Genomic DNA, 23097 nt, shown 5'->3' on the forward strand with positions numbered 1-23097 from the left:
GTAGCACAAAATCAATATACAGTATATGAAGCTAACGAAGCTAGATGCTAGTCTTTTGCCTCGAACTATTCAGGCAATTGTGAGAAATAATAATGGAACAAACTATATTAGACATAGCTAATCCCATTCTTTCCAATAACGAAGTATAATCGTAAGTAGTATTTGCTATCAACAGAAAAACATTCAATCAGAGTTACACTTTATCCTTCGGACTATGCAACAGTGCATCAACAATTTCTTCGACCTGGAAATACACGTACCATGAAGTAGTATTCCATTTGATAGTAATAATGTAGTTGATAATGTAGCCGTTTTTTGCCCCGATCATCACTGTCCCTGTGTGAATTGTGACCAATGCGTTTGCAAATCCAACAAAGCTGAAAATGAAATTGCACTTTAAAGTCAGCATGAGCTCACTGTGAAATGATGTGTTTGTTTTTATTCATCTTTACCATGGTATGCTGTAGTGGTTCTAAATATGACCAGGCACCCTCTTCTGGCTGATACAAAACATAAAGAAATCAATATTCACATTGTGCGATGTGACTGAAAAGCTGCCGATTTTAATGGGACTGAATGAGGATTTCAGCTGCAGGGTTTAGAGAAAAAAAGTCTTATACAGTATGTGGACCAGAGAATGGCTGATACCTCATTTCATTAGACTCACTTCCAAGACTTGTTTTCCATCGCTTTCAATTCACACACGTACTCTTGTTGGATCTGCATAAGCTCATGTCTTTAATTCTGAACAATAAAAAGCTATATCAGTTGGTGTCTGCTTCTGGGTGTATTGATTCAGTCCATGGTTTGTGTGTTTTTATACCTGAGCTTGTCATCTTGAAAAGAACAAATAAAAAAAAACTATTTAGTTTAGAAGTTACTGTTATATCCATTCATTTCATTTAAATTAAAAAAGAGGCTGTTATCAGGCAGTATTTGAATGTATCTAGAAGTACATAAATGGGATAGTCCAAACGTTTGCCATGACACAGAAATGAGAATAATTAATTAAAAACAGAAATATTAAAAAACAAATTGGGGGTGGGGGCTTTTTCCCTTTATTCGATAGTGATAGTGGATAGACAGGAAAGGGGGAGAGAAAGAGAGGGGATGACTTGTAGCAAAGGGCCGCAGGTCGGATTCGAACCTGGGCCGCTGTAAAGGACTCAGCCCACATGGGGCGCCTCTTTAGGCTTCTTGGAACTTCGAAATGCTACTCCACCTATATACTATCAACTGCAGACGTCATTCAAACTATATACAAAACCTTCAGCTATTAGAAAATGATTCCACTTTTTGATATCTTTTACAGTTTTTGTGTTATGAATGTTTAAGGTTAGTGCTTCCGTCCTGCTATTTCTGCGTTTATAATGGGTGTGTATTGCATGAGTTAGACTTTTTGTGTGGCGTTTGCATGTTACAAAGGCAAGTGGTGAACTGCCTGAGGTTAAAAAAAAAGTAAGGTTACCCAAAACGGAAAAAATAATGTACATTTCAGTATTTTACAAAAAGGCCTTTTTCAGGGAACAAGTAATGGGTAAACAATGTAGCTGTTCTGCAGCAATGAAGGATGATCAAGCTTTGAAAGTTGGTGCTACCAATTCCCACAGGTGTTCCAACTTGTCTGGATTACTTACAACCCCCTCTGTTTGTATAAAAGTATTGTTGGAATACACTGTGGTACCGTACCCTCGTGAGCATTATTTGAACAGTATTGTACTGCAGAAAGTAGTGTGTTGCTATAAAAATGGCGGGAAAAAGGCAGTTAACAATGGAAGAGAGAGAGACCATCATAACACTTAAGAATGTTGGTCTTTCCTACAGAGAAATTGCGAAGAAAGTCAAGGTGTCAGTGAGTACAGTATTCTTCACCATCAAAAGGCACTTAGAAACTGGGGGAAACTGACAGGAAGAGGTCTGGCAGACCCAAAGCCACAACAGAAAGCAAGTTTCAGAGTGTTGAGTCAACAGCTTGCGTGATAGGCGGCTCACAGGACAACAGCTTCAAGCACAGCTTAATAGTGGTCGTAATAAGCAAGTCTCAGTTTCAACTGTAAAGAGAAGACTTCGAGCTGCAGGTTTGATAGGTCGAGTTGCAGCAAGAAAGCCATTGCTAAGACGTCAGAATAAGAAAAAGATGCTTGTCTGGGCCAGGAAACACTGCCAATGGACTACTGAAGACTGGAAGAAGGTGCTATGGACTTATGAATCAAAATTGGAAATCTTCGGTTCATCACGCAGGATTTTTGTACGCCGTCGAGTAGGCGAAAGGATGGTTCCTCAGTGTGTGACATCAACTGTCAAACATGGAGGAGGAAGCGTGATGGTCTGGGGCTGTTTTGCTGGATCCAGGGTCATTGATTTGTACAGAGTGAAAGGCACCCTGAACCAAAACGGCTACCATAGCATTTTGCAGCGCCATGCAGTACCCTCTGGTACGCGCCTAGTTGGTCAGGGGTTCATCCTACAGCAAAATAATGACCCAAAACATAAGTCCAAGCTATGCCAGAACTACCTTAGCAAAAAAGAACAAGATGGTAATCTTAAAAACATGGAGTGGCCAGCACAGTCCCCAGACTTAAACCCCATTGAGCTGGTTTGGGATCAACTGGACAGAAAAGTGAAAGCAAAGCAACCTACAAATGCCACACATTTATGGGAACTTCTGCAACAGAGTTGGGAAGAACTTTCTGAAGAATATTTGATTTCCATTGTAGAAAGAATGGCACGAGTGTGTTCAGCTGTTATATCTGCCAAAGGTAGGCTACTTTGATGAGTCAAAAATTTAGAATACATTTTGGTTTATAAATTGATTCCATGATTTCTTTTTTAACTTAAATTGTTCATTTGTTCTATTCTTTCATTTCAGAGTACAATAAGACATTGAACTGCATGAATTTAAAAAAAAAACTGGAAAAATTGGGGTGTTCTAAAAGTTTTGACCGGTAGTGTATATGCATATATATGTGTGTGTGTGTGTGTGTGTGTGTGTGTGTGTGTGTGTGTGTGTGTGTGTGTGTGTGTCTCTAATGCTTTTACACCTAGAGCTATCTACTTGTGATCCGATCACTCTGGAGCTTATCTTATTTAATGGACAGGTCAAAACGGGGCCTCTCTCTCCATATGTATACATTATTGGTATTATTTAACATTTCAATGAAATTCATACTAATTAAACCATTCCCACTTTTCCAGCTATTCTCACTTCTTTACCTTCTTCTTACGCAGTTATGCCAGCAATCCAATTTAGATTTAGCAATTTAGCTTTTCAGCACTCACAAGCATTTTCTGCAGGAAATGCATTTTCTTAAACAATTTCAGGTAAATGTGGATGTTTTTTTTATTTTTTATAATGAAACTAATTTCCTCTATTTTGGCTCCAGCATACACAATGCAAATCAGCCATAATTCATTTATTTATTTACACCTGTTCTTTCCCAGTTGCGACATTTCAAAAAGAAAAGCCATGAGAAAGGCCTATTTGGAGGATTGGACCTGAGAAAAACCCATGTTTGCTGTAAGTTATTGTGAAAGGGTCAACGTGTGTTATCTAAACTGGAATTCAGAATGGTCCTATATGGAGTTATGTGGTTATTGAAGCTGATTGAAGCTAACATCGTGCTCATCCAATTCAAATTACAGGGTGTCTGTGTGTTGTGATAGGGGTGTTGGCATCTTTGAAACACCATTTAAAAAAAAAAAAAAGCCCCAAAAAAGAAAAAGCATTCTAAACTGACATGGAGCTCAGTGGCTCACTGGGGTTCTTCAATTCAGCAACAAGATTATATTACCATAAAGACAGTCAAGTTTTAAAATTATGGCTGTTAAAAGAAAGAGGCTGTTATGCTGATGTGCGTGTGTCCTGCCGCCCTCAGAAATTCAGTATCTCTCAGTGGAGACCAACAAACTAGCAGATCAGAAAGGATTTACCCGCCTGCCTCAAAATGGATGCTGGCATTACCTTGGGTCTGACAGCAGGCTACCAGACAGACACGCACACTTACTTTCTGCCACTAGGACAGGAAGAGAAAAAAAAAACAAGTGGGTCACAGTCTGTCTCTTTTCTTGCTTGTTGAGTGCAGATAGACAATAACATCAGCTTCTAAAAGGGGGACATATTTGTGAGAGGACACAAGAGCCAAAAGGTGGTTAGGGAAAATTTGTTAGCAGACTTTGTATGGCCTGGATATCATTAAAAATTCTCCTCTAAAAATGTTTTTACAAAAAGGATATGAATAAAGATTACAGACACTTTCGAGGTATTTCGTGCACACTTAGTACCCAGTAACACACCTACTAAATGTGCTCCATAAGTATGTCATGTTCTGTCTGTCATGACATTGCCCAGAGACAAGTTAATGATCAATAATGTGTTTGAAAATATAAAGCACTCAGCACCCAGTAAATGTTCTCTGAGGACACATACCATTCAGTTTATTGTCCTATGGTGAGAAATATTCAATACTCAATTTACTCTAGTGACCAACATGGCCTGACACTCTGACTATATATATATATATATATATATATATATATATAAACTGGAAATAACAATATAATTTAAGATCAGTCAAAATATAAAAGTACAAAAATAAATACCAACAGCAGCCCAAAAATGTGAAGTGCTGGAGGATGCTGTATGGCCCTTAACAGGCTTCAAGTTCTATTTATGGCACAGATTATTTACACTCATTATTCAAATCTTATTCTGCAACCTCTTTAAAAAATGTCTTCATTTGTTGCAGGGCATCTGCTGCACGTGAAACAGATCATCTGGGATGATTTCATTCGATTTAATTGGAATCAAGAAAACAGCTTAGGGAAGTAGTCAGTGGAAAAACTGGGCCAAAACACTGGTTGGATGATGGACGCTTATAATTCTGTGTCTGGGTAGATGTATTGGCCAGTTTCAAAACATATGCCAAAAACAATGACATCTGATCCTGACATCTATGGAATTACAGTACGTTCCAGTATAATATATCTTGCCAGTTCATATTTCATACCTTTCAGTAGCTGCAGATGGCATCTGCCTGCTGTTGGTATTCAGACATTGCCGTTCCTCATAATCATTGCCTGCAATTCATACTACGTACATTGATACTAACCCTTTATATTTTATAACAGTTGATATATCGTCAAACTTAAATAACTTTTGATACTAAAGAATATATCAAAATTAGACAATTATGCAGCAAGATCCAAAATTACATATTTTTAATAAGATTTCTAAGTGAATATATGAATGTTTACTACCATCACTGGAAAGAGAAAGTTGATTCCAGCAGTTGAGCCACATACCGGCTTGTTCTGAAGCTTTCGACCAAATGACATGGTCTTATTAGCACAGGACTTTTTCTCACAACAGCATTATTATTGTAAGACTTTGATATTGATGTGGTCAAGAGATTAAATGGACCATCGGTGAAAATTGTTTTGTCAACTATTAGTGTTTTGTGGAATTAAACACAAATCTCACCTTGCTTGAAGACCTTGTACACTGGTATGCTACTTATGAGTGTCACTCTATGGGTGGCTACTTTTTAGGGCCCCAAACAGGCCTGGGTCAGCCTCAGTTTGATCCCTCAGCAGTTGCAGATAAAAGGCTTTGACTTTATCCTATTTATACCTATAGTTATGCTACCAAACTGCCACTTAACCCCCACGAGCTGTGGCAGAGCAGATTAGTAGCTATAGTGTGACCTCTGTAAAATGTTTAATATATTTATCAGAGCTCAGACATTTCTTTCAATCCACTCGGTGTGAACACAGTCTCTTTCCCAGCCAACAAACGTCCAGTGGTTGTAAGATGATGGTAACTGTTGCAGCTTCACCAAGCTGATTTTTTTGGTTAGTGGGTTCATCAGGTCTTACAGTGGCTTTAAAAATTAAAATAAAGAGTTGAGACACATCAGTCCATTTAGGATGGCATCAAATGTGAACAGAATAATACTTTCTTTGGTCTGTGGCTAAATTAATCAGTGAACCACTTTGTTCTTGGCAGTATATTCTCACGTCAGAGAACTGCCTTGCACTGTATTTATATTAAAATCTTAAATCTCAGACCATACTGATATTGCACTATTCCTTCCCTCTCAATTAGTTAGTTATTGTTTATTTTTGTTCTATTGTATGGTTATGCTGTATACTTAACAGTATTTTTTTATATATTTCTCACTGTCTGTTAAGTGAGTGTTGTATTTAGAGAGCAAAGATTAACCAGTCAAATTCCTTGTTTGCACAAACCTGGCCAATAATGCTGATTCTAAGCGTATGAGTGATAGAGGTAGCCATCACCCTCTAAAGCCTTTAAGATGTCTGAGGAGTGTCCTTACTCAATTACAGTCAACAGGGTGCAGCTAATACAGCAGACTGTCAATATCAAGGTTTATGTAAGTGAGGGAAAAAAAAAACTGTTCTTAACGATGAGCCGTTGCTTAATTTTGACAAAATTGTGTTTGAAGGTCAGTTGGGTGAATCGTCATTTAAACAAACAGTTAATCCTCTCGTCATGCTTTGTTACACAAGTCTTTGAAGAAAGATCAACCATTTAAAATCTGGTTTCTGGAATTACTTCTGACATTTTCTGCTGTTAGTATCATATTGTTAACAGCTCTGCAGAGACTAGAGGAAATACCTCACAAGACCTTGAAAACATTGATGGTAGTAACCTCATCTGAGAAAATCAAAGAGAACACTGGGGCTCTCTGGTGGACACTTGCATGATTGACAGTATCAGGACAGGCAGGTTATACTGTTAAAAGAAATGACAGCAGCATGTACTGTTAACACCGACTTTATTTATAACAACGGGGCGGGGGAACAGCTCTACTGAGGTGGCTGTTGCTGGTCTGGCATGCTCCTGATGATGTCAGAATCGCCTGAAGAGGAAAACAACAACAAAAAGTTAGCTGATCAAAATGCAAATTGCCACATACACAGTACAAATACATCCAATTATATTCCCTGCATAAAACAGCTACTTTGACCTCGTACAAATACATAAAGTCGAAACTGAGGATAAAGGGCACCAACGATGCATCCATGAACTGGCCAGAAAGCATAAGCAGCTCAACTAAGCACTCCAAAAGACCACTGCGTCCTGAACTGGACCACCTCGATTAGCAGGTCCAACAGCAGAAATTTGCAGTGGCAGAAGTTAAAAAATATATACTATCAAGAGTGTTTTAACAAACCTGCATCTAAGGAGTGATCCCGATTATTTTTAAAAATAAGGGCAATAGACATTTTTGCAGTCTCATTTGTTGAGCTGCAGTGAGTTTTTGTGAGAGATAATTTGTAAAAGTATGTTTTGACATAACATTTAGCTGCTCTCCAGCAATGATATTATTGATGCATGGATATTATCTCAGGTAACATTACATCAGATCTGGTAACTAGTCCCAGCAGTGTCAAACAAAAAAAAAAAGAATTGCACAAAACCATTTGACAGAAAAATTGTCTAGATTGATTAGAAGACACAAAAACATTACTTAACAGACTGACCTCTCTGTTTCGTGATTCTATGTGCTGAATGCCTCTGTGTTAGTATGAACAACAACTAATATATTTAAGCAAATAGCTTTATTGAATGGAAATGCTGTACTTAAAAACTGTTAGAGGGGACTTTTTGCTGCTGTTCAGTCCTGTAAAAAAGGCTCACTGGGACCAGTCCCCCAAGGCTGATACCCCTGCATCAAATTTGACAGTGTCCGATACAAGCTTGTGTCAGAAAAGTTTCATTAGTCCATTAACGATTCCAGTATGGGCCCACTCCATAAAATCTAAAAATTAGCTCTAAAGAGCCAAAGAACATGATCAATGTTTGGGAATTAACTGCACCATACTGTAGATGGTGTCAAAGACAAAAAAGGTAGGTACTCACCAGGGTCAATGATCGCCAGTGTGCACACCCTGAAGTACTTTCCGCAGGCTGTGCCGAGCTCAATGTTGTTTCCGCTGTAGTGGTGGACACCAGTTTTGGCCAGCATAGCATAGTACTCAATCTCAGATTTCCTGAACAGGGTAAACACAAAATGAGTAAAAAAAGCAGATTAAAATACAGTCACTTTGACAAGACTTAAAAAAATAATGGCCCAAAAGGTGCCAACAAGTCATGCTAGTGTAGAAGCTTGAAACACCAATAAGTGTGTAACTGGACAGTTTATAACAGAATCAACAGCCTTTCAGACCTGTTGTGCTGTACAACCTCTGCATCGAAGCACACTAACCTGTGAAACACAGCTGTTGTCTAAATGGATAAATCAGACCAACTGATTTTAAAAACCTGATATTAGTTATGAGGATTTTAACTAAATGTTAAATCTTTTGACAGCAATGCAAACAATTATCAGTTTGAACATTTAGCATACACACATATTGTGAATCCAGTCTAGTCTAATAAAGTTATTGATGCTATATTCTATTCATGTTCCAGTCCTATTACTGTTCATATCTCAAGTTGTTGTTACACACAAGTCATCAAATAACACCCCCATGTAACTACTTGCTTACAGAAACTAACATGACAATAACTGATCTTTATTGGGAAAAGTATGAATGTATTTTTTTTTTCTTTATATACCTGAGGGCAGGGCAGTTGTTGGCCAGGATAACCAGCTTGGCTTTTCCCTGACGGATCATCTTCTGGGACTGTTTGTAGCCCAGGACGTACTTTCCACTCTTCATCACCAGCTGGAGACGGGAGTTGATGGACTCCATGGACTTTTTCTGAACAAACAGATGTGTATACCTAGAGTTAGTGACAGCACACAATCTACATCGCTAACTTCCACCGCCACGTTAATGCTTTCTAGAAACAGCCGAATACTCACCTATTTAAACTTGCCTCAGTTTCCAGTTTGTAATTGTGTTATCACTTTTTCATCAATTTTAATTACTATTTTGTTCTTTTTACGTTTTTTCGTCTAAGAACAATTTCACCCTTGTGAAGCACTTTAAGACTTTTGTTCTGTAAAAGGTTTTCATTAAATATCATTATTACGTTTGTGTTAAATTTAGCAAACTAGCATTAGCTGCACTGCCGGTGTTATAACTTAGCTACAGTTTAACAGCTACAAACGTTAGCCGAAAGACAGATAGATGGACGGCAATAAATAAAGGGACAGTCGACGCATGCTTTCACATATTTACAGCTGAAATGATTTAACGCAAAACTATACATGTTGCGTGTAAATAATACGTTTATACGGACAGCAACGGTGCTAGCTAGCAGGCCGTGACAGAAACACGTCTCCACGTGAAGCAGCAGCTCGTGCACTCCTGGCCGAGCCAACGCCACTCACCGTTTTCTTTGCGGCCACCATTTTTGCGGTTTAGTCCTGACCGGCCAACCTGCGGGCGAGAGGAGGGAAGGAGAAGACAAGCGTTAATGTCTGGACATTAACAAAACGTTAAAATTAACAAATCCCGGTGATTTTTAATAAGAAAACTCGGAGCTCGTCTTACTGTGAGTTAACTCCAATATGGCCTCGGAGAGAAAGGAAGTCCCATGGTGCACTGCGCTGCTATCTTTCGGTAGGCCTGCGCAAACGAGTACTGCGCAGACTACTGACGAGATGGTTTAGAGAAAATCAATAGATTGCATGAAAATATATGTATAATTATAACAAATAAACATTAGTCTACAGCGAGCATTAATTAGACAAAACATAAAAGTAAACTCATATTAAAACACATACATCAACACGTAATAGTTACAGAATAGAAGTAAATAAAGTTTAAAAAATAATATAAAGTAGGCTTTTTAAAACTAGCTACATCTAAACCAGCATTACCACCAACATTAAAATGATCCATTATACACTAATGCATCATAAAAAACAACCCAATAAAACACTCTGTCAGGGTTCTTCTTCCTATTAGATACTTTTACTTTGCATGCTTTAAGTGCATTTTGCTTTTGTAAGTGATTTAATGAATGCAGATATTTTTTTACTTCAAGTGGAGTATTTTTTTTTATAGTGTGATGGCTACATTTTGGATAACAACACTTCTACAATTGAGCGGATGGGTAATTTGACATATTTCCACAGAACATAACGCTTCTCCAGTGGATTAACTCAGGATTAAGATATTGGCTCAAGGGCACACAGACAGTGGTCCTAGTTGTTAGTTTAACGAGGCTACAGGCTATTTCCCCGCCCCAAAGGTGGCCGCTGAAAACTGACTGTATCATGTATTTTTGTCCCTGTGCCAGCCTCTTGGAAACAGCCTAAGTTACAGTACACAACAGAAGCACACATTTCACCTGCGTGATCAACTGGATAGAGACTTGTAGCCACAACACAAATAGCTGAACGCGTTTTTGGAGGAAGAACCATGACGCGCAATTACGCACGGGACTAAAGGAATTTGACGTCCAGCGCCTGTCTTTTTGAATCTCCGCCAGAGGATTCGCTGTCCATAGTTTTGAATTCTCTCCATTTACAGAGACGATATCTATGCACGACGTCATTAGTTCAGCTACAGCCTCTCCTCAACTCTTAACTCTGAAGTTAACCATCCAGTCCTCTATGTGCACTGGACAGGATGGGATGCTCCACCAGTTCCCAAACTTCAGCGGTAGATACGACTCGACCCAGTGCTAAGCCCGAGGAGAGCAACGGATCCAGCACAACAGGTGATGCACAAAGCTATAGGCTATAGGCTATGTAATGTAATACATATGCTTGTGAGATATGTGGAAAATACAAATAACAATTGTTATATATACAGCTAGGTAGCATTCATTGAAAGCATATTTTAAGTGGTCAAACACAGAATATGACATTAATACCTGAAAATAATGTTTTCAAAATAACGTTATTGCCAACAGTCCATTAGAAGCAATGATTTCCTATCCAAAATGTACTTTAACATAGTGTAGTTTCATATTTTGCATGTAAAATATTAATAGTATGGTTTTGCACAGTGTGAAATTATCTGACAAAGCACTATCCATGGCTTTACGTTGGAGATGATAGCTGTGAACTATCTGTAATTAGAATGACACCAACCAAATTTATGTGTATAAATGTTTTTTTTTTTTAAATCAAATGCATTAATCAAGGTACTTTAATAGTTATTTTATTTCTATAAAAAGCCTAACACATAACATAGTGGTGGTAATGGTGTCATCATGGAAGTTCACTGCCATAGCCAAATAGAGTTACATAAGCCAAGTATACCGGTAAACCCTGCTCTGATAAGGATGTCCCAGTTTACATGCAAATGATCATCAATGTATTTCTTTGAGTACAGTGTCTAATGTCTGTAGTTCTAGAGAGACAGATCCCCACAATGACAGGATGGGAAAGTTTATTGTCATTATTTAACAGTGGTTTCTGGCTCTGTCCTCCCTGAGAGTCTCTCTCAGTGACATGAAAGCAGATTTGGTGACAGTCTACGGTTTCAATAGGAAATGGAGAAGACGCTTTAGACACTCCTTTGTTGTAGTGGGTAAGAGATGGCCCGGCTGTGTTGCTAACTAGCACACGTTTCAAGGTAAAACACCAACACTGCATCCTGTGTTTGCATTTAGCAGTGTTGAGGAATATATAAATATATGCAGGTCTTAGAGGCTGTAAAATATTAATTTATGCCAAATCTGTGTGTAATTACAAAAGATGTGACTTTATTAGCAGTTCTGCCAGCTTTAGCATTATATCAAAAAACTAAAAGAAGAAGCTGGTCGAAAACTGGTAAAAGATTCACCAAGTGGGGCCACCTCTGAGCAAGGGTGTCTTGCTCTGATTCTCTCTTTGCATTGCTTAAATATATATTACAGGCCTGTTATGTCAATGACAACATGACACATGCATGCACACTCACATAATCAAGTATGACGTGTAAATGTGTAGACTTTGAGTGATATAGCGAGCTGAGAAACTGCCACTGCCCCTGCTAAAGTGTGTTTAGGCTCATGCTACATGACCTGGTTATGACCAGGTTAAAAGCAAAAAGAGTTTCCCCCTACGACTCCCAATCAAGTAGGCTATCTCATCATTGTTGTCAACTGATGATGGCAGAGCTTCTGACTTTTGCTTTTAAGTCGCTCTCCAGCTTTATATCAGATGAATGACATTGAACATTGAGGTGTTCCTGTTGTCATCGTCTTAGAAGTCAGATGGAAATCATGTCAGGATGTTCCCTTCTTTTTGCATGCGGCTCATTTCCTTCTCCTGCTTACTACTTGTCACCCCCAAGAAAGAAAGATGACATTTATTAAACCGAGGTTCATTCATTTAAACAGTTAAAGAATGCAGACTTTAAAGGAAAAATATTGTGACAAATACTGTATCATGCAAAATAGGGGAAGAAATCTCATTTATATAAAAACAGAAGGTTGGTGATCAAGACTTCTATGATCCATGCAAATACTGTACTTGCAATGCAAATCCCTCAGAAAAACAAGGTAGTCACGCACAATATCACATAACAAAAAACACATAGCAACCTGTCCATAGAGCTGTGAACTGTGCGTATGAGGCTGTTAATGTTTATTACCAACAATCCACATACTGTAATCATTAACCCTCTGTGGTTGCAATTATGTGTCACTGGGGGTTTCTTTATGCTTTTTTTTTTTTTTTACTTCCTACTCAATGATCTAAGGCAACTAGCCATTGTTTCCCCAGTTATTTCAAGGAGGAACTGCTGATCAACTGTTGCTAGATTAGAAACTATTGTATTAATTATAAGATTAAAACAATCTGTATTTCTATAAACTTCTTGTCCATTTCCTCTAAAATTATGAAATGTAATTGCATTTTTATGCCAAACCCTAACTGTCTGAGCATTCTGCTAATAAAGCAGGCATTATTTATTAAGATGCCTGAATAGTGTACAAAAAAATGTGTTGCATGGCACCCATAACAAAATTTGTTACTTAACTCTCTGGCTTTGGGTTAAGTCAGTGCTGTAGCCATTATTTAGGCAACACAAACATAAAGTAAACTAAAACAAAGGAAACCTAAGAGCGGAGTACTGATACCCCAAACTGTTTCACATTTGAATAATAAAAGTCTAGTTCTTGTTTACTTACCTGACTGTGGATAGTCTGTGTATTCTTTGTTTGGGTTGACCTCCGGTCACCATGTAACCACCACACAGTGCTGCTACTCCCTGCGTTGCCATGATGTGAAGTGACTAGTATTTTGTGGGGCAGTTTTTTTACAGACAGAAGGGGAGAGAGGTGCAACAAAGAATTTGAACTGGGGACTTAGTTGGCGCCGGGAGTTTATAATAACTTAATAGATACATTTGAATAAAGTTTTTACCCAAAGCAGACAGAACAATATCATTAGAGGAACATGTTTACCTTAGGGAACCCCAGTGAAAACAAATGCTACCTTGACCCTGGTGTCATGCTGTGTTATAAAGATCCTACACCTCACATAATAAATAGTAAATTGTGTTATCTTGTGTCTAATGTAAACGTGATAATGTTTGTCATCTTTATTACATTCAAAGTTTTTGCCTTCTTGAACTTGATAGTATGAACAGCAACAACAGGGTACATAATGCATGCACTTTGACTGCAGTCTTAGTAGATATACAGTAATAGTAAGTAGTTTTATATTTCATTTATTAGTTTAAAATTATCTTCAAGCTGTCTTTTTGGATGTTTGGATCTGTGGACACGTGCCGTGTTAATACTTGTGTTCCTGACAGGGGCAGCCAATGAGAATGGCAAAGTAGCTGAGGACAGCGAAACTATTCCCGACCAGACACCCGCTGGGGGCGGCGATGCTAAGCCTGCAGATGAATCTGCTGCAGCTGCGCCTGCAGAGGCAGCAGCAGACAGCACCGCAGAGGCGGCGGGGAGCTGCGCAGAGCCTGCAGCTCCTGAACAAGGTAGGTTGGAGTCAATTACAGCAATGGGGCAGGCCAATAACAATTGTTTCTTTATTGATAGAAATTCAATAAATTCACATACTAGAATTTCGGCACATTTTTATGAATCCCCAATATTTTCGTAGACTGTGAGATGCAAATAAACATACTCAATACTGGACACTTTGTCTCTGCAGTATGATGACCAGTATAAAGCTTTTAAGGCTCTAAGCATTTTATTGTGAGCTTTATTTTCTATGCAAATAACACTTTTCTATTCTACACTTATCTCGTCCTGTGACATTTATCACTCCGACTTTACAAAGTTAAAAGGCTAATCAAGATGGAGATCCATATGTGTCCCATCAATGAAGGGGAACGTATTAGGGACAAAATGTAGAAATGTTTCCATTGACCAGCAGTAACCTGAGCACTGCTCCGCCTCCTGCATAGTGACCCATTGAACACATCACCCAGGTACATAAAGCCCCTTCCACCTTTACCTAGACCCTCCACAGTCCCACTGCAATGGCGGTTGCCAGGTGGTATCCAACAACACACAGCCATGGCTTTTAATGAACACACCAAGGCAGTCACACAAATGTGTTTATAAGTCACACATTTGATTATTTAGTTAGTATTTAAGAATCTGTCTCGACACTTTAATTATATGAATATTATTTTAGTCATGTTTGGACTCACAGTCTTTTCAATGAACTGCAGGATTAAAATCTATTTAGAATATGTTCTTTCTTTTGGCAGTGTAATGTGTAGGATGTGTAAAGTGTGATGTGGAAGATTCAAGCCTATACAGTCTGTTGATCTGTAAATGTTATCTCTTGAGGTTGTAACTGTTGTTAAGGGCTATAGACCAAAAAATGTACTTAACCGTTTTGTCCAGGATCAACTCCTGATTTGTGTAAGTTGTTTTTTAAATCGCATGATAGTGCACAAAAGTGGTTGAAGGACATTACACACAGATTATTTAGCCAAGACAGCTCTGTTGTTAGGGGGCCACATGAACACATCCTCCCACACTAAATACATAATGTATTTAACCTCTCCCAGTGCTCTGGTAACAGATAAATGCTAAATTACAAATTAGTGAGTGCTACATAACTTCCCCTGTGATCTCGCCACAGAACAGCATTACATTGACTGCTTTCAGTTCACTTATTGCTTCATGATGCAAATTACAAGCAGCAGACATGGGGTCAGATCATTTTCCTCTTTGTCTAATGCAAAGTGTCTTTCACTGTAATGCGTTAAAGAAAGATGGACTTCATATTGCCTCCAAAGATGTTGGTTTTTCCATTTAATGTGGTTTACCCATACCTTCAAGCATTTATTAAGGTCATATTTAATCCTCATATGCTGGTGCCATCCTTTCTTTAATGCGTACAGGTTCAAAACTCATCTGCAGTTTATATTAAGGATGCTATATAGAAATAACCGTCTATGTTTCGTTTCAGCAAACAGTTCTGAGTGCTAGGATGTTTTTTCAGCTTAACATACAATATAGAGAATAGAAAGACAGAAAAGCACAAGCTGTTTCTTACAGATTACTTGTATTTAAAAATACACATTTGTACAATTATTTTAAAAATAGTCAGCACTCTCCTTGACCTTTGTCTTCACTTGATTTCGACCCCCTTTGGTGTTTAACTTGACTCACCCTCAGTTCAAGCCTGACCACAGCCCTGTTTAGATGGCCTGCATGCAGTGTGTGTGGCCAACATTTTGTTGTTGTCATCATGGTCTCATCAAGGTGCAATCTGAGTCAACAGAGAAACTAGAGCCAACTCATAGAGCGCTTCCACTGGCTACCAGTGATGTTGTTTCACAGCCAATGGAGAGAGAGGGTCAAGTGTCACATTGAGCAGAGCAGACACAGCAGCTCATCAGCTTCTGTATCTATTAGTGGTCATTGTTGAGATTGGTTTGGTGGAAGTAATCTGCAATCACGAGATTTTGATAAAATTCGTCACGACAAATGTGATCAAATGTAAATGTGTGTTTCGGTTTGTCATTGACGTGATTTCCCCCATTTGGATTAAATGGTATTTCAGGCTTAATAATTAATGTTTCTTGTTAGTGATCTAGATTTCTAGTGCAGTTCAAAAATGCAGGACTGGATTGGCCGGGTTGGCTCAGTGGGTAGAGCAGGCCACATATACTGAAAGGTTTATGCCTCGATGCAGAGGTCCAGGGTTCAAATCCGACCTGTGATGATTTCCTGCATGTCTTCGCCCTCTCTCCCCTAGCTGTCCTGTCAAAGGGTCAGTTTACCCATGTTTCAAACAAACTCACTTACCTCCGGCTGTATGTAGCCATGCAGATAGTTTGATTTGTCCAGGATTTTGAGACATTGTACCAAGATTTCTGCTGCAACCATAATACAATGAAGTTGAATAGAATGGTAATTGTCTATGCAGAAACAATGTATGTTACTCAGGAGGATAATCCACAGACTTTGCTGTGAGCAATTGTTATTGAACTTCTCACTATGAAAACAGTTTACAGTACAATGTGTTATGTGGATTATCCAGAGTAACAAGGACACGGTTTCTGGAAAGAGATGCTTTTGAATGTTTGACATTTTGCTGTAAACACTCCAGGTGAACTAATCCTTCAAATGTGATTGTTGGTTGTGCACATGTACAAATCTTTTTCTTTCCAAAACAGAAATAGCAGAGGTCACAGTGACCGATTCAGAGCCCAAAACAGAGGAGGAACCAGGCGAGTGGCCCTGTAATGTCAACACAAATTCACATAATCCATATAAAACGTCTATGCCACCTTTAACAGATTTCCCCTCTTTTTGTTTTCAGCGCCCAGCGAGTGAAGTGCAACTTGAACAACTGCACAGATGAGTTTGCTGGAAGTGTCTTACCTTGTTTGTATGCATGAGTGAAAGCATGTGTAGGTGTGCGTTTGCATGTGAAAGACATCGCCTCGTTGCCAAGATGCAGACCCTGCTTTGATAAATCACTTTCAGCCAGGGTTCCTCAGTCATCACTGTGCCTTCTTCCCCTTATGATGATGTATGGCTGCAGTTTCTCCTTGCAAACTGTATATAGACAGAGTTCTACAGCACTTAGTGTTTATTTTCAGATGATGTCATCATGTCAGGATAACTTAAATTCTATTTATTATCTGTATAGAAATTTATAATAGCAGATTTTCAATTTAACTTGAACCTAAGAATCCATTCTTTACTTTTCTACAAAAATTATAAGGAAAGGAAACAAAAGCCAAAATATATTTGATTTATGAACTTATTTTATTTTTGGGTAGCTAGCTTTGATTTTACAACCATGTTTGTAATAAATATGAAGAGCTGAGAACCGTACACATCAATATAGGAGCATCAATAAGATAAGCGTACATTTGAAACTTTGTTTTGTTTCTGAGGTGTCAGGATTTCTCTCTGGAAAGATGGCCTAAAATCTGTAATAAGCTATGAACTGTCAAAAAATTAAAAGACCACATTAAAAACGACACATGCACTTTCTTTGTCGGATGTGACGTTTTAGGGCGAAATAACCATTTTAGAATCAGAGATGGTGCTACATGTGTTTTTATTAGTGAGAGCTGAGCTTTTAAAATATGTTAAAGTATTTCTCTGGAACCGAACAGAAGATGAAACACCAAACTATAAGCAGCACCAAGACGAAGCTGAATCTGGCCACTGTGACCAGGGATGAGTTGTGCAGATACAATCCCACTTTATCATTACATTTTGTTCTATGATGGTTAATTAAGTGCTGCTCTATTGTTCAGGGTTTTAATCTAAAGTGGTAGAATACTGAAAGTAATTCAGAAGTGTAGTCAACCAGCTACAGTGGCCAGAGGAGAAACCAATGTATGCTAAAACCTTAAAATATGGAAAAAGAAAGTCAACAAGATCCTAGTTTGGTCTTTCATGTGTCATCTGGAAATACTCTAAGGCTCCCACTATTCCACCACTATAAAAGGTCACTTGATGGTTAGACTACAGCTTGTTTGGGATGTGGCTGTCTAGTCATGAATCTGACAGAGGACCGAGAACAGCAACCGCCTCAATTTCCACCAGACCACCCTGAAGACACAAAATGAGACAATGAGGACATGGGGAAGAAGGCAATGTGGGTAATAAGAATACAATGCTTCTCTGGGATTTTTATAAACCAATATTGGTGCCAAAATGTGGGAAAAAAGCTGAAGTTCAGACTTTGTCCTGTGTGTGCAGAGAAAGCCTTATTTAACCTATACAACTATTGTTTTAGATTTGTTTGGTAGTGCGAGAGTGTAAGACGATCTTACGGCAAAAGTGTGAGAGTTGGGACCCTAGCATGCTAACATTTGCTAAGTAGCACTAAATTTGCTGCTAGACTTGCTGATGTGAATGCCATTAATTGTGCAGGTATTTGGTTATAAACCGAAGTATTAGGACAACAATAATTTTAACCTGATGATGCCACTAGATGAAAATTGAGGGGATCACCAAAGTTATTACAATTCATCCTAGGGTAATGTCTGTGCAACATTTCATAGTGATCCATCTAATAGTTGTGGATATATTACAGTCTTACCAAAGTATTGAAATACAGTACATTCAATATAGTGAAAACTTCCGGATGATGGAAAATACATGGCACGGATGAATGAGCATGCATCTAGCTACCACGAATCACACCACCCCATGTGTATTGATGTATGAATCATGTATACCACCGGGTACTGCAGTTCTATATTGGTGTACAGGTTTTGTTTGTACTCACTCTGGGGAGAGCAGCGACTTGGTAGGCAGCTCTGGCAGGGAAGTTACTGCTGAAAACTGGAAGGAAAACATTTCCATTCTATCAAAAGCATATTGCACCAGGTTAATCTTTGACTCTTCTCCATGAATGATCATTTATAGAGAAAAGTCATTGATAAACATCATAGATAATATTTCTGGTGCACCAGCAACTAACAATGCATACTTTGTTTTAAAACACTAGAACGAATAAAAGCAATGTGTTAAGCAGATGGTGGAACACTGGGAAACATGCCATTTTTCACAAGACAAAAACTGTTTTATATTAGAGACAAAGCTCACAATGCAAATACAAGTAATCACACTCTGACATAGTCAAAACTTTGACCTGTGAAGTCAAAATTCACATGACTTTGGATCACACATGTCCTCTCCTTCTTCTCATCAGGGTCAGGGAAAGTTCCCCGTCTGTGGTTCAGGGTTGAGTAAAGTTAGGAGGGAAGTGGGAGAGCTCGGGACCTATACCTGAGTCAATGGCCTGCGCAGCAAAGCTTGCTGGGAGGGTTAGGTTACATCTGTTCGCCTACATGACGGTGTCCATTTACAACTCACTGGGCACTGCAGCTTCCATTACACCGGTCTGTTGTGATCCAGGAGGAAATGCCCAGACTGAGAGGAGGCTGAGTGAGCCTGCCTGACAGGTGACTGCTTCACCCGTCAGCAGTCATTTTCTGAGAGATGTTTGTGAAATATGAGGCGCCACATGTACGGATCCTGGAGTCTGCTGCTGGAGTAATGACAGACTTTTACGGTTTTTCATTGTAATTTCTCAGTAAATTGTGTGCTTGATTGGAACACTTGTACAGAACCGCATGTATTGTAAGATGGATGGCTCCATACACAGGAACATGTATGACCATCAAGATAATTTGAAAATATATATTTTCTTAATTAATCATACCTCCCTTCACAAAGCAAACTGTAGGCTATAGTAGACATTCAGCGCCTTGCTCAAGGATACAGTGACTCAGGTGTTCGTGCAGGCAGAACGGTCATGATTCTGTGACGGGACCACAACAGTTGCGCTTATATAAAGTGAATAAAGTAGACTGCTTGTATGGATGACATGGTCACTGATGTAACAGGAGCTCTGACAACCTTGTTAAAGGCTGCCACTGTGTGGCTGCTTTCATATATTAGAAAAAAAAAATATATATAAGAAAATATATATATATATATATATATATATATATATATATATATATATATATATATATATATATATATATATATATATATATATATATATATATATATATATATATATATATATATATATATATATATATATATATATATATATATATAGAAATATGAGAGAAAAACATGACAGGACATTTTACCAATTCAATTAGATGACCACATATGTTTTCCATTATAATCTACTTTCTCGCATTAAATATAACACACTGAGCGTTAAAATGAATAAAGTATTGCCTTACATGTTTTGTAGACCTCATTGACGCTGTTAAAGTCGTTGATATCAGCGAGCAGCACAGTCGTCTTCACCACTGAAATTAGAAGAGTTAAGTTTAGAATGTTTGATCAAATCATATAAAAACACATGAGCAGCAGCTGAGTTACTGAACGGCCAGACAGTACTGGGATCTCACCATTAGTGTAGTCACAGCCAGCAGCTTTAAGAATCTCCCCCATATTGACGAGAGCCTGAGGGATGATTGTGATACAGTCAATCAATATTTAATATCACCTTGGTGGTTCAGATTGAATTGGATTTAGATGAGACTTGGGAAACATCCTCTTATTTTGATTCATCGCTGTCAGTGTATTGATTTTGTTGTTTTGTCGGTTTAATGTTCCGTTTTTATCCATTTATTTTATGGGGTTTACTTCTATGACTGGAAGAACTTTTTTTGTTTCTTTGGTGAGCTCTGTCAATTTCCATTTTCTTTGGTTGCAAAAAACTTCATAAGTTATCAAAAGCATGAAACAAATAGAAAACAATTTAATATCGTATTGTGCTCTAATAAGTAGCACTGCTCTACACTCGGTGCCTATGCTCCATGTAAATAAAACAACTGTGCTTCTTAATGATCTTAAATGGAAATTACTGATGGAAACAGTGTTAACTTACTACTCTGGGAGAAAATATCATCACCTGTTTGGCCTGGGCCTGCACCCCTCCATCTACCAGCTGACCAGAGGCCACATCCATTCCCAGCTGACCCGAGATGTACATTGTTCTGTCCACAACTACTGACTGGCTGAAGATGAGACACAAACACAGACAGACAAATACACTACACTTACACATCTTCACACTTTAAAGTTATAGTGCGTAGTTTCTGCCGCCCCCATGAGGAATTCTAAGTAATGACAACAAAACTGTCTGCAGCTGCCCCCCCTTTTAATCAGCTTTACATACTTATCAAATTAAATAATGATCTTATTTTTCTCACTTATGAATGAACAGCATGTAAAATTGCATGATGTTAAATGATTTCTCTCAGATGATTGACTAAAAAAATAAAAAGGTATGCAAAAAAAAAAAAATGTATCTACACTTTAAATATCTCAATGACACAAGTGTATCATCAGTCTTATGATTCTGAAACCTGGATTTCATAATCTAAAATCCCAGTCATTTTTTGCTACACTTTTGTGGTAAGTCAAATGTTGTAGCAAATGACAGATAAGAACATTTTACCACCAGACACCAACAATGGATCCACTGTTCATCAGAGGCCATCCAGTCAGACATTACTCCACCCACACTGACAGCCAATCGGCCAGAGCAGGAACACCCCTCACATTGTGCACAGACTGAATTGAACACGACAAACGCACTAGACTTGTATTTTTGTCAGATGAGTTCTGATCGTTTCAGTTAATTTGGTTTTAATCAGGTAATTAGAAAACAAGGTGCTCTTTGTTGTTGCCTGTCTGAAGATTTAGATGTTAAGTGCAGATAAAGTATTTCACAGGACATAAATCCTTACCTGTATATTCCCTGTCTGACAGGGGCTTTTGGCGTGTAGGGGATTTGTCGACGAATAGACGCCATGATGTCAGCTGTCTGTTTCTACTCTGCGGTGCTTCTTCTCTGCTAAAAGTTCAACTCTGGCACTCTTTTATGGTGTCAAGTCAAGCAGGTTGAGTTCATTGTACACTAAGCCCCGCCCCTGATCAAACATTGGACTGTCCTTGTGATTCATCCATTCATACAAACACTTTATGTACCTGCTTCTGCACCCCACGTGTCGCTATAAATAAAAAATGATGCATACAGTCAAAGCCGGTCTACGGAAAGCCGTTCCACTCCCTATTCAGCCCCATTGTACCGTATTTGTTTGCAGTTCCACCAGAGTTCCACTGGGGTGATCGCGGTCCAGTGCAAAATGAATGGGACTCTATGGAGCTAGACGGCTAAATTTGTCTCTTTCGCCCGATTGCCGTTGAGAAACCTCAGATTTGATTGTAGTTTTTGCAAGTTCAACATGGATTATAGGTCGAAAGTTGAATGAACGAGTACTTATGTCCTTTTGATTTCTTACAGGGTGAGTCGTTGTTGCCCATAACACGCTAGCATTCTGCTAATGAATGCTGATTGGTCAGTGAAGGAGTGATTACGATCGGAGATCCCGCTTGACGGCATCCAAAGCAGAACCAGAATGTCAGAGTGAATATTTCGGTGTGGTCTTTAAAACATCAGCAAACCTCTTTCTAGCATGTTTATTGACAGGGAGAGCCTAACCGGTCAGCTGTGTTGTCGATGCCTCGAGAGAAAAAAGGAAGCGACTCAGAGCTTGCCGTAAAGCAGTATCTCTGGCCGTATATGTGTCTGACGTCATTGACATTTTAAAAGGCTTTTTCGAACAAAAAAAGCGACTTTCAAAAAATCTAACACACAGCAGTGTGTATTTTCTTCGCCTCCCCTTTCGAATGCAACATTCAAATTACTAGACAAAAAATTATATCCTGAGAAAAGTGGATTTTTAGGGGTATAGCTCCATAGAGTCCCATTCATTCTGCACTGGCCTGTGAGCTATATGGATCTCTGGTGGAACTGCAACCAGTCCAGAAGCCGGAAGTAAGGAGAGAGTGGAACTTCTTCCTATATTAGAAATTCTTTGATACAGTATACCTGTAAGTTTCCTTACCTGTATGGACCAATGGCAGCCGGGGCTGATGTAGTGTTGACGATCTTTCTGTTGAGTGCAGACATGTTTTCCTGATTTGTTTCCCCAAGCCTTTCTACCCAGCAGAGTGGATGTGAACGGAAGGGAGTCGTTTAGTCGTTGTGCATGTGCAACAATTTATAGAAAGCAGGAAGAGTTGCTGCCGTAAAGTCTACCGTAATGTCGGGTAACAAGTCAACGCTGCATAGTTTTGGAGGAGCTCCTGCGTGCAAACAGAAAACAGGTGCGTCCCTAGCAGAAGAGTAACGGTACGACAGGTGGTCATTCATGATGGTTTCTACTGCAATTGAGTAGGTTCAA

General features: G+C 38.7%; 3 protein-coding genes across 5 annotated transcripts; 1 reads left to right on the forward strand and 2 right to left on the reverse strand.

The window, feature by feature from the left end:
- Positions 1-6780: 6780 nt before the first annotated feature.
- rpl30 (ribosomal protein L30) lies at positions 6781-9576 on the reverse strand. The gene is made up of 5 exons (XM_039820073.1): positions 9469-9576; positions 9306-9354; positions 8585-8730; positions 7886-8016; positions 6781-6881 (listed from the first exon to the last, which is right to left on the reverse strand). The coding sequence occupies exons 2-5, from the start codon at positions 9324-9326 to the stop codon at positions 6829-6831; spliced, it is 351 nt and encodes a 116-aa protein (XP_039676007.1). The 5' UTR covers positions 9327-9354; positions 9469-9576; the 3' UTR covers positions 6781-6828.
- Positions 9577-10238: 662 nt separating this feature from the next.
- si:dkey-284p5.3 (uncharacterized protein LOC557830 homolog) lies at positions 10239-17734 on the forward strand. Of its 2 annotated transcripts, none has more exons than XM_039820074.1 (4): positions 10239-10642; positions 13675-13857; positions 16522-16575; positions 16668-17734. In XM_039820074.1, the coding sequence occupies exons 1-4, from the start codon at positions 10552-10554 to the stop codon at positions 16679-16681; spliced, it is 342 nt and encodes a 113-aa protein (XP_039676008.1). In that variant the 5' UTR covers positions 10239-10551; the 3' UTR covers positions 16682-17734. The 2 variants fall into 2 exon arrangements, with proteins under 2 accessions (XP_039676008.1, XP_039676009.1); XM_039820075.1 differs by having other exon boundaries at positions 13681-13857.
- Positions 17399-22915, reverse strand: rida (reactive intermediate imine deaminase A homolog). 2 transcript variants are annotated; one of them, XM_039820071.1, is made up of 6 exons: positions 22759-22915; positions 20757-20862; positions 20251-20305; positions 20080-20148; positions 18600-18655; positions 17399-17917 (listed from the first exon to the last, which is right to left on the reverse strand). In XM_039820071.1, exons 1-6 carry the CDS (start codon positions 22821-22823, stop codon positions 17861-17863), a joined length of 408 nt encoding a protein of 135 aa, XP_039676005.1. In that variant the 5' UTR covers positions 22824-22915; the 3' UTR covers positions 17399-17860. The 2 variants fall into 2 exon arrangements, with proteins under 2 accessions (XP_039676005.1, XP_039676006.1); XM_039820072.1 differs by lacking the exon at positions 22759-22915 and adding an exon at positions 21598-21867.
- Between the last annotated feature and the right edge of the window lie 182 nt (positions 22916-23097).

The sequence above is a fragment of the Perca fluviatilis genome, chromosome 13 (assembly GCF_010015445.1).
Source record: "Perca fluviatilis chromosome 13, GENO_Pfluv_1.0, whole genome shotgun sequence".
Classification (NCBI taxonomy): domain Eukaryota; kingdom Metazoa; phylum Chordata; class Actinopteri; order Perciformes; family Percidae; genus Perca; species Perca fluviatilis.